The sequence below is a fragment of the Saccoglossus kowalevskii genome, chromosome 7 (genome assembly GCF_978046115.1).
Source record: "Saccoglossus kowalevskii chromosome 7, keSacKowa6.1, whole genome shotgun sequence".
Taxonomy (NCBI): Eukaryota; Metazoa; Hemichordata; class Enteropneusta; family Harrimaniidae; genus Saccoglossus; species Saccoglossus kowalevskii.
In genome coordinates, this window is record NC_140647.1 from 27,261,972 (window position 1) to 27,274,177 (window position 12,206).

The following is a 12,206-nucleotide window of genomic DNA, read 5'->3' on the forward strand; positions in this document are numbered from 1 at the left end:
AGGACAGGTAAGCCAACTATTCATGATGGGTTGTATAGACCTTTGAAGGTTATGTCAAGAAGGACAGGTAAGCCAACCATTCATGATGGGTTGTATAAACCATTGAAGGTTATGTCAAGAAGGACAGGTAAGCCAACTATTCATGATGGGTTGTATAAACCATTGAAGGTTCTGTCAAGAAGGACAGGTAAGCCAACCATTCATGATGGGTTGTATAAACCATTGAAGGTTCTGTCAAGAAGGACAGGTAAGCCAACCATTCATGATGGGTTGTATAGACCTTTGAAGGTTCTGTCAAGAAGGACAGGTAAGCCAACCATTCATGATGGGTTGTATAAACCTTTGAAGGTTCTGTCAAGAAGGACAGGAAAGCCAACCATTCATGATGGGTTGTATAAACCATTGAAGGTTCTGTCAAGAAGGACAGGTAAGCCAACCATTCATGATGGGTTGTATAGACCTTTGAAGGTTCTGTCAAGAAGGACAGGTAAGCCAACTATTCATGATGGGTTGTATAAACCTTTGAAGGTTCTGTCAAGAAGGACAGGTAAGCCAACCATTCATGATGGGTTGTATAAACCATTGAAGGTTCTGTCAAGAAGGACAGATAAGCCAACCATTCATGATGGGTTGTATAAACCATTGAAGGTTCTGTCAAGAAGGACAGGTAAGCCAACCATTCATGATGGGTTGTATAAACCATTGAAGGTTCTGTCAAGAAGGACAGGTAAGCCAACCATTCATGATGGGTTGTATAGACCTTTGAAGGTTCTGTGAAGAAAGTCAGATAAGCCAACCATTCATGATGGGTCGCAGAGACCTTTAAAGGTTCTGCCAAGCAAGATACAATGTAGGTGAGCCAACCATTCATGACAGGATTGCAGACACTATTAAGTGACAAGGGTAGGCTAAATGCTCATAATGAGATGCAAAGATGAGATGCTAAACATTGATTTTTTTTGTGGCAGGCAGAGGACCATCCTGCGATAATATATTTTGTAAAAACTTGGCTCTCAACTACAAATGGCACTATTGAGAGGAGGATTACAAAGGTAAGTAGTTTAACAGCTTTCATCGGTGAGTGAACCACTTCAGTATTTTGCCTTTAGCAAACAAATTTCAAGTTGTTACCAACATGTGGTTTAAACATGTTATCAACTGTGATATTTGACATTGCATTGGAATTCCAGCCCAGGTCAACAAGCACTAACAGGAAATGACCCTAAACAAATCTACTCAGAGCAGACTAAATAAATCAGACTGTATAGTTAGAAGTAAGAAAGGAGAATCAGCTAATATTAAAAGTGTTAGAAACCAAAATATCTAATGAAATCTACACATGACACACCCACCTACTCTGCAAGCAAGACATCAATCAAGACATTCTTGGCTTAAAATACATGCATGTGTAGTTAGCAACGAATATAATAAATCAGAAAATTTCTTTGACGATATGGAAAAATTTATAAAAAAATTGCGTGGTTAAATATGGTGATCCTATGTACCTCAAATAATTCGGATCTTATAGAAAGGTCAATCAGCAGCAGAATCATCTGTATTTTACCTCACAGCACACCATAGATCATGAAACCACATATCATATACATTACTACATGACGAGTCCCAAAGTGGCAAGTCAAAATACAAAGATCACAAGTAAAATGGCTTGATATCATGGAGTTTAATAACTTCTATATAATATGTTTTTTTTTCACAAACTGTGGTGTCCTGTCGGTGAAATACAGATTATTTTGCAGCAGATTATGTTATATCTTCTGGAGCTTGATGTCCCGTTTCATGCGTGTACTGTCCTATGTATGACACGTAAACATGTGGCTCTTGTTCAAAGCTTGTGGAACACGCCATTGTTGATAGGGTTTATATCGCTATATTGCATATGCTCAATTTAAAACTGATCATGCAACTTTTGTTGATCATGACTACTTGTGACATTCAGTAAATTATTTTTGTTATGATTTTAGAAAAAGTTTAATTGTCAGAAATGAACTAACCCCGTCAATTGCAGCTTGGATATACCTGTGTGATTGATGAATCGATAGAGTGAAAGTGGATACAAAATTGTAACATTACATTGTGATGCGGTAGTTTGAACTGTTCAATTTCTGAAGTCTGTTGTTCGATTACCCACTCTCAGTCACCTGTGGAACCCCAGCCAGAACATGACACAAAATATACAGTTTTCGATCAGTAGTCGTAAACAGTTGTTACACTGAAATACGCTGTGGTTAAATTGTTAACATATATCTAATAATTACAAATAAACAGTTCAAGCCACACAGTAAAAATATTTTGCGTATTCAACGAGTCGTCAAATTTGGAATAAAATTTTACTGTAGTAACAAAGAGATCACATATTCCATACATGTATAAGATAATATTAAATAAGCTTTTCTCTAAAAATAATATTTTATACTAGGTTAAAAAAAAACATCAAATGTTGATGATTGAGTGTCATAATGAAAAATTACTTTTTAAACAAAATGTCTTTGGAGGAGCTTTACGTTGAACAAATTTGTTTGTAAACAAACATGTTTTAGTGATTTCTACAATTTCCTAGTATTAGCCCAACATGTTATTGGATTAAATAAAAAATAACATACATGTATTTTTAATAATCAGGTACAAATGCCTCATAAATGAATAAATACTTTTCATAGAAGTGCTTATTCATTTTGCCATGGAAGCTTGATATTTTTTACAATCAGAAACAAAATGTTATGAAATTTCATGAAATCAACACTTCATAATGATGATAAGCTTATGTGTGCAGGTTACGGCACCCAAAAAATATACTTGAATTGAAAAGTAAAGCCCTTCTATGACTTGAATAGAATTGCCTGTTGTCGCTATGGTTTTTGTCGTGCATTTATGAAAATAATGTGTTCAGATGTACTGTTGTATCTTCAGAACACAAAACAAATATGGCTATATGACACATCACAGCAACATACAGAGGTGAAGTAGTTATTCATCTTTTTATAAATTGTGCAAAAGATTGAATTCAAAATGTGAATAAGGTAGTTCTCACATTTGTCAGCAGGAGAAGTTTGTTTTTAAACAAGTGAAATGACAACAACAAATTACCGATTGAATTACTGAATTGGGCCACCTGTTATATTCCCATATTATGAAGGTCTATAACCGCCATTAGCATTTTGAATATTTCACAGAAAATAGTATTCTACAATATATGAACATACATTAATTTGGATATTGCTGTCTCGTTCTTTAACCTTTTTGCCACCAAACTTTCTCACCCAAATTTTACTTATATTCATTAATATTTCTAGAAATTAAGTCTAATTTTGGAGTCGGCAGACAAAATTTGAGTTAATTTTTAGTTTTTACTCAAAATATTTGGCTATTTTTATCCCAATCTTCTGAAGGAAAGTGCAGACAATAAACAGGACTATTTTGTGAATTTGTGATGAAAAGAGGGAACTTGTGGTGAAAAGGTTAACGGTTAAAGATCTCTGTCTACAATCACCATTATTAGCGTTCACTATTTCGTAAGGTATAGTAATACTCAATACATGAACTCTGTTCATACAAACATGATTTATATTAGAACCTCTCCATATATATATATAATTACAACTATTGTTTCCAAAAAGATGAACAAATTAGATAGTGGCAAATATTTCCTGAAAAATCTCCCTTCCATGATACTGGAAATTAGGGAATTGCTGAGTAAACAAATATATATGGGCAAAGAAACATGCGCACCCTTCTACAGCGGCACAGAAACAGGCCCACCCATCTACAGCGGCACAGAAACAGGCCCACCCATCTACAGCGGCACAGAAACAGACCCACCCATCTACAGCGGCACAGAAACAGGTCCACCAATTTACATCGGCAAAGAAACAGGCCCACTCATCTACAGCGGCACAGAAACAGGTCCACCCATCTACAGCGGCACAGAAATGGGCCCACCCATCTACAGCGGCACAGAAACAGGTCCACCAATTTACATCGGCACAGAAACAGGCCAACCCATCTACAATGGCACAGAAACAGGCCCACCCATCTACAATGGCACAGAAACAGGTCCACCCATGTACATGTACAGTGGCATAGAAACATGCCCACACATTGCAAAGGCACGGAAACAAGCCCACCCATCTACAGCGGCACGGAAACAAGCCCACCCATCTACAGCGGCACAGAAACAGGCCCACCCATCTACAGCGGCACAGAAACAGGCCCACTCATCTACAGCGGCACAGGAACAGGCCCACCCATCTAAAGCGGCACAGAAACAGGCCCACCCATCTACAGCGGCACAGAAACAGGCCCACCCATTTACAGCGACACAGGAGCAGGCCCACCCATCTACAGCGGCACAGAAACAGGCCCACCAATTTACAGCGGCACAGAAACAGGCCCACCAATTTACATCAGCACAGAAACAGGCCCACCAATTTACATAGGCACAGAAACAGGCCCACCCTTATACAGCGACACAGGAGCAGGCCCACCAATTTACAGCGGCACAGAAACAGGCCCACACATTGCAAAGGCACGCAAACAAGCCCACCCATCTACAGTGGCAAGGAAAACCTGCCCACTCATCTACAGTGACCCGAAAACACATGTCCACCCATCTACAACTAAATAAGAAAGAAAGAAACCATGCTGAAAATAATTCATCGTGATGACATGCATCAATAGAGAAGCCAGAAAAACTCCTGACAAATGATGCATCTTCCATCAATGCTTCATATGCACAAGGTAACAGTGTTAACAAAAGACTGATGTCTACTCAGACAACCTCTATGTCATGACCTCAATGTCAGGGGACCTACACATCTACTACTATAAACGGCAAGTCAGAATGCAAGAAGAGGAAGCTAATATACCCAAGCCAGACATTTATTTTGGAAACAAACGATCATATTACTGTAAAATAGTTTATTTTTGATGAATGGGTGATTCAGTAAAGAAAAATCCAGTGAATATACCTTTTTTTCCAATATTTTACTTATAATAATATAATAATATAGTCAGTAAAAATAAATTCCATACAAAACACTAAAAAATTACGTATTTTATAGAAATTGGTGATGATTTTTCATCATGTCTAATTAACAGTAAATCACAAATTTTGTTTAAATCTGCCAACTTGCTAGAATGAAATAATAATGACGACAAATTGAAATAGACAAGCACAGGTAAAAAAAAAACTCAAATGGACAAAGTCATCTTGAGTTTTGAGACTTCTACATGTATGTGAAATATTTACTGATCTGAATATATGTTGATACAACTGGACTTGCTCGTGTTGGAAAAAACATTGTTAGCAATTGACGATAAAACTATCAAATTATGTTCAGACAGGCTGAAAATCAAAACATTTGAATATTTCGAAAAATTACATAAATTTCCCACTATTGACATAAATTCAAATCAGTAAACATTTAACAAGCCACAATACAGCTTTAGAAAAGATGTCAAAGTGAGACCATTAAATATTTCACATAATAGTACAAAGACCCCAATACAGATTGCATAAATATATAGTGGGATGGACATTCACAGTAATTTGCAGTATATATGGCCTTCATACTTCAATTAATAAGAAGGGATAACTTCCAACATGGCATACATACCCTTCTTTAAAATAACAACTACCGGAAATCATACTGTTTTAAAAAAACACAACATGAGAGTATTTACTGTGATTGACAGGATGGGATAACAAAATAAACATTATGACCAGCTTATAGAAAAAATCAACAATGATTTAAATATATTTAAGCATACTTTCAACATTTCAATTGTATTATAGTTTTATTCTAGTAAAGTGATCTCTCATTGGGAAGTACAGCCGTAATTGTATGATTAATCTGGAATTGCATACATCTACAATGTACAATATCAGTTATTAACACATGGTACAAATCATCTCGTTTGAAATTGTTTTTCAAATTTTACAGATTTGTTTCAAATTATATTATTAAAAATGTGCTATGTACAAATAAAAATTCATATGAATGTGATGATTCAATTGAATAAAATAACAAGTCATAATCGGACTACATCAACACAGATTAACGTAAATACAATGTATACAATGATACATCTATATTCAACATGCGGTATGCATTATAAATCACAGCTACGTAACATGAAAGCATTATTAACGGGACAACTTAGCAACTCAAATTAGGGCGCATAATTAAAATGGGAAAACAGCTATTACAAGAAATGAACAATCTGTGATGTGAATGAAATCTTACCTCAATTTCAAAAGTCTGCTCAGAGTCGTCTAAAAAAATAACCTGACATCGGATTTTTTTCTCTTGCTTGTCCCGCGCCAGTTCAGTAGCACGAACATTATACGTCCCACTAGAAGCCCGAAAACGACGTGACATGACGACGGCAGTATCAGTCCTGCAAAATAAATATAAATAAAAACAATATCACAATTTAGTTCACAAAAAAAAAAAAGTTCAGAAATTTCAAGTCAGCTGCGTAAGAGAGAAAACGGATGATGAAACTCACTCATTCTCCGAAGAATATACCTCATCTTCAGACCCAGCAGCCATTTTAGTTGAAGACGTTACACACAAAATGAGCAATTTACCACAGTCAACCGAACGGGAACATGAAACTAACGACCGTCTTTTGTACAATAAACAACGATAAATATTTTCACAAAGAATCGCCAAACACAGCTTCCTTAGAATAAAGCACATCTGATATATGTATATTATTCACGGGATCAGACATTCTAATTGAGACAGTCATAATTTCACTCTGACATCATGATTTCCTGGTGAAAACCTCCTAGATTCCTAAGCATGTTGACAGTATCACATAGAACCGAATTAAGAATTAGTTAATGGCTCATGTACACCAGTGGGTCAGAGTAGCTGCCAATAACCAACACAAGTAGGTGGCTTTAAATACCCAACCCTGCCTGAAAGTTATACATCTTCTCTCCCACTTAACATATTCTAACCCATTGGGATCATCCACTATTGGCAGGGGGTAGACAGGTCACAATTGAGGGAACACATACTAATGATATGTGCTAATGATGCATCAGCGATGGAATTGGTTAACACTTAACGACAATGCAGGACTCCCCATGACAATAATCTAATTTACCCAGACTGATTAAAGTGAGCATAAATAATTAACAATTTACAAAATAATGAAACCATTCCTTAGTACATGTACATACTGAAACTACAGAGGGCATAGTTACACAAAGTACATCACAAACAAATTTCATATAGGTTTCACACCATGAATTTTTTGTACAGTGTCATGGCGTCTAATTCTTGAAATGTCTATCAATATACATAATCAACAGCTGATTATAATTACTGATGTCACGGTGATGATTTTCACAAGAATGTCAATAATGGATATACATAATTTTATTTACTATTTTGCTACCTGCAAGTACCTGTGAGAATGATGAGGCCTTGCCTTTGAAAATGGATAAAGAGTAAAATACAGCTCACCTAAGCGCACTGAGGCAAGTTATGAAAGTGATTTAAATGTATTGGGAAATAAAACTGAAAGGAAAAAATGTTTTTCACTCCCCTGTTTGCTAAAGGTCTGAGTGATAATTTGCTAAAGGTCTGACTGATACTGTTGCTATCAACAGGCACTTGATGAAGGACATACATGTATGTCCATTCTTGTTACTATTTTATGACCAGAAAACAATGATTTCTCATACCAGTGTACAAGGTTATGCACAATTACTGTCTCAATGTGTTGTCTCAATGTGCTGTCTGAATGTGCTGTCTCAATGTGGACTCAATGTGGACTCAATGTGTGGACTCAATGTGTTGACTCAATGTGTTGACTCAATGTGTTGACTCAATGTGTTGACTTAATGTGTTGACGCAATGTGTTGATGCAATGTGTTGACGCAATGTGTTGACTCAATGTGTTGACTCAATGTGTTGACGCAATGTGTTGACGCAATGTGTTGACGCAATGTGTTGATGCAATGTGTTGACGCAATGTGTTGACTCAATGTGTTGACTCAATGTGTTGACTCAATGTGTTGACTCAATGTGTTGACTCAATAAAATAAACTTGAGCTCTTAATAACTTTTTACTACACTCATTTCGAAACTACTCACTTAAAGCGAACCTAAATGCGGCCTTAATTTATAGTTGTGTATATTCTAAACTGTATTCAAAATAATATTGCAGTGGTTTAATGGATAGGCATTTGAAGTGCTTGCCATGGAGGCCATTCATGGAGGGGAATAATTAACGAACATATTTAACATCCGGGTACTTTTCAAAGCTATGACGTTTTAGTATCTGATCGCATTCGTATACGTATACGCCATTGTACATAGCCGTTCATGCTGCCAAGCACTGTGTACTATTAGTATAAACTCAACTTTTATGTGCACAATGTGCTTTTTAAAACTTGGGTTAGAGCCTTATGCGTTTGAATCACAGTATTCTGAGAGTGAAAGCCCAATTGCGTTAAAGTACCGTGCTTCCCCGATCGTAAGCCCCTCCCGAGTATGAAGCCCATCCCTATGTTTTTACTTGGTATTTATCGAGTTGAGGGCATTCACGATTATAAGCCCAGAGTGTTTTTACTGGGCGTCGACGATATTCTTTAAAATATGCGTGTAAAAGGTGTGTTTCATTTCATAATAATCGTGATTGGCATGTTAGTTTGGTTCATGCTTTTAGTTTTATGAGAAAACTCGCATTAATTTCAAGTTCAGAGTTCATGGCGAACGTACACAACGTGATTCGCATCGTTTCTATTCTGTCATTTACAAAGGATGAACATCGATGTTGCAATTCTGGAGTAATCCATATTTCTTTGAGTAGTAGCCTTCGAAAAGCCAAAAATGTGATCGTCAAGGCGTGTACCTGGCTATTGGGCATGGTTTGCTTTGAGACTATCATGAAAGGCCTCGGGTTTGAACGATGAGACATGTTGGCGGCTAAAAAAGGTGTTTAAATTCTTCCTCCACACGGTTACTATTAACCGTCGTTTATATTTCGGAAATTGCGAATCGCCTGTTTTTAGGGGAAAAAAAACATCGTTTTTTCGTTGCAATCAGTGCTATAGATCGCATTTTAACATTGCGGTAATTCACTTCCGCATTGTGCTAAAAAATCATCGTCAATAATCGGAAAATTTCATCATTACGACACATCATTTTGATTGGTTAATGAAAGACATGATCTGTTATGTCAAAGGAAGTTGTTCCAGGTCAAATCGTGCTGAAAAACCTCATGGTGGAAAATTGTTTTGCGTCGAGAGTTTGCGTACGATCGAAAACATACCAAAACGAAGATAATGATAAATGCCTTCGTCCACTGTTTCCTCACAGACCCTACCCATTATTTCACCGTAAATTCAGACGGTATGTATATCGTATTGTAATAAAATGTGTGTGTTTTTTATGAACATGTTTGTTTCTTCATTGTAAGTATCGTTCAAATCAATGACGCATTTTTTTTTTCAAAAATAAGTATTATTTTCCCGAGCCCGGCGTGGTGAACGAATATTTTTTTTGGATAATTTTTCGTTGTTTGCAAGATGGTTACAGTGTTTAACCCCAAAACAAAATCATTTTTTCTGAGTTGGTCCTCGAGTACAAGCTCATCCCTTACTTTTCCTTTACGTGTTCATGCCTCCGGGCTTATGATCAGGGAAGTACGGTATACTGTGACGATTCAGATCAATCCAGTGTGAGTAATGAGAGTATATCGTCAACGATGCCCCTTGTTCGGATGAAAGTTTTATTTCAAATTACACGGAAGTCTGTGAACAATCTGCTTGGTGTTCCTGTGACACTTGTCCCATGATTTGCCAGTGCAGCCCCGTGAATACATGGACGAAAATGTTTCCACCACCACCCTATGAACTCAAGATTGCATACTCCAGCATCCATACTTTGAATAATTTGCATACCGCACAGTGCAGTACTGGAAACAACATTTATTAGACAGTTAGACAAAAAACAAAACAAAATGCCTGTCTCAATCAATCGCACATCCATAATGTTTGTATGTTGATATGCTTGTAAAAGTCGAAACAACCTAGACTAGAAGTCAATTCACCAGTCCAGCCAGCTATGGCTCCCTAAGTTGCTTATATTTAATCAGATACTATTTCGTCATCATGCTTTGTTACCTTACCTGTTTATACCTCATGAGGGTGTTTTTTTATGGCAAGATGGCGCAAACGGAAGTCCTTCGCAGGTTTATGGTTTCTCATATTTAAATCATCATAACTCTGAAGATAATCATTTTTTTTTTTTTTTTTTTCAAATTTATAATCAATATACATAACTTGATAAATACAAACACCAAAATAGGCTCTATTTAGTTCCCCTTTAACACTTAATCTTTTCACCACCAGACTTTCTCACCCAAATTTGTCTGCACTTTTTTTCTAATGTTCTTCAATATTTCTCGAAATGAACCGTAATTCTGGAGCCAACAGTAAAAATTTGAGTTAATTACATTGGCTATTTTTGACTCAATCTTCTGAAGGAAAGTGCAGACTATAAATAGGACTACATACATGTATGTATTTTGCGAATTTGTGATAAAAACAGATGACTGGAGGTGAAAAGGTTTTAAGTAAAAGGTGTATTATACATTGTGTACATGTAAGAATAATGCCAGAAAACAAACATGAAAGTGCTTTTGTTTGTGTAATTATGTCTAAATTAGATTTCACGCAACATACATGTATCATTTCCTTCTGTGTATGTACAAATGTAGTACGTTATAGATAGGGTATATATATATACCGTAATTTTCTACAATTTGTACAGATACCATAGCACTAAGTTTCTGTCATGTGCTGACTTTATTGAAAAAATTGAAAACAAGGATATGACATACAATCTCACAAGGGAGATGTACTATAATATCATATCACCAAGCATGACTTCCTGAATATCATTAATATTTTCAATAATAAATTAACCCCTAAAATAGATAAATATGATCAGGAGTGCACCTGCATGATCATGAAGATAGGAGACCACCTGTCAAATAAATAATTCATTTTGAACTTTTGTGAGTATTCATCTTAATCATATGCACAGGAAACTGCTAGGTTTATATTCTAATTGTACTGTAGTGTGAAGTTTACAGCCAAGGTCAGAATTTGATGTGCAGCCCAGGCCACAGTTTGATGGGCAGCCCAGGCCACAGTTTGATGTGCAGCCCAGCCCGCAGTTTGATGTGCAGCCCAGCCCACAGTTTAATGTGCAGCCCAGCCCACAGTTTGATCTGTAGCCCAAGTCACAGTTTGATGTGCAGCCCAGGTCACAGTTTGATGTGCAGCCCAGGCCACAGTTTGATGTGCAGCCCAGCCCACAGTTTGATCTGTAGCCCAGGTCACAGTTTGATGTGCAGCCCAGGTCACAGTTTGATGTGCAACCCAGGCCACAGTTTGATGTGCAGCCAAGCCCACAGTTTGATGTGCAGCCCAGCCCACAGTTTGATCTGTAGCCCAGGTCACAGTTTGATGTTCAGCCCAGGTCACAGTTTGATGTGCAGCCCAGCCCACAGTTTGATCTGTAGCCCAGGTCACAGTTTGATGTTCAGCTCAGGCCACAGTTTGATGTGCAGCCCAGGCCACAGTTGATGTGCAGCCAAGGCTACAGTTTGATGTGCAGCTCAGGCCACAGTTTGATGTGCAGCTCAGGCCACAGTTTGATGTGCAGCCCAGGCCACAGTTTGATGTACAGCCCAGCCCACAGTTTGATGTGCAGCCCAGCCCACAGTTTGATGTGCAGCCCATCCCACAGTTTGATGTGCAGCCCAGGCCACAGTTTGATGTGCAGCCAAGGCCACAGTTTGATGTGCAGCCCAGGCCACAGTTTGATGTGCAGCCCAGGCCACAGTTTGATGTGCAGCCCAGATCACAGTTTGATGTGCAGCCCAGGCCACAGTTTGATGTGCAGCTCAGGCCACAGTTTGATGTGCAGCCCAGGTCACAGTTTGATGTGCAGCCCAGATCACAGTTTGATGTGCAGCCCAGGCCACAGTTTGATGTGCAGCCCAGGTCACAGTTTGATGTGCAGCCCAGATCACAGTTTGATGTGCAGCTCAGGCCACAGTTTGATGTGCAGCCCAGGTCACAGTTTGATGTGCAGCCCAGGCCACAGTTTGATGTGCAGCTCAGGCCACAGTTTGATGTGCAGCCCAGGTCACAG

The 12,206-nt window shown here is 37.9% G+C and overlaps 1 protein-coding gene across 9 annotated transcripts in view; it reads right to left on the reverse strand.

Annotated features, from left to right (window-relative positions):
* LOC100367488 (tyrosine-protein phosphatase non-receptor type 4-like) overlaps positions 1-12,206 on the reverse strand; it is a 69,183-nt gene that overhangs the window by 37,285 nt on the left and 19,692 nt on the right. For 8 of the 9 annotated variants that reach the window (XM_085501403.1, XM_085501402.1, XM_085501398.1 and 5 more), the window contains exons 1-2: positions 6,529-6,605; positions 6,264-6,417 (exon numbers count right to left, since the gene is read on the reverse strand). In XM_085501403.1, the coding sequence (XP_085357529.1) occupies positions 6,264-6,417; positions 6,529-6,572 (198 nt within the window). In that variant the 5' untranslated portion in view covers positions 6,573-6,605. Of the gene's footprint in view, positions 1-6,263; positions 6,418-6,528; positions 6,606-12,206 lie in introns of those variants that run through there. The other variant, XM_085501401.1, reaches the window with a different exon arrangement.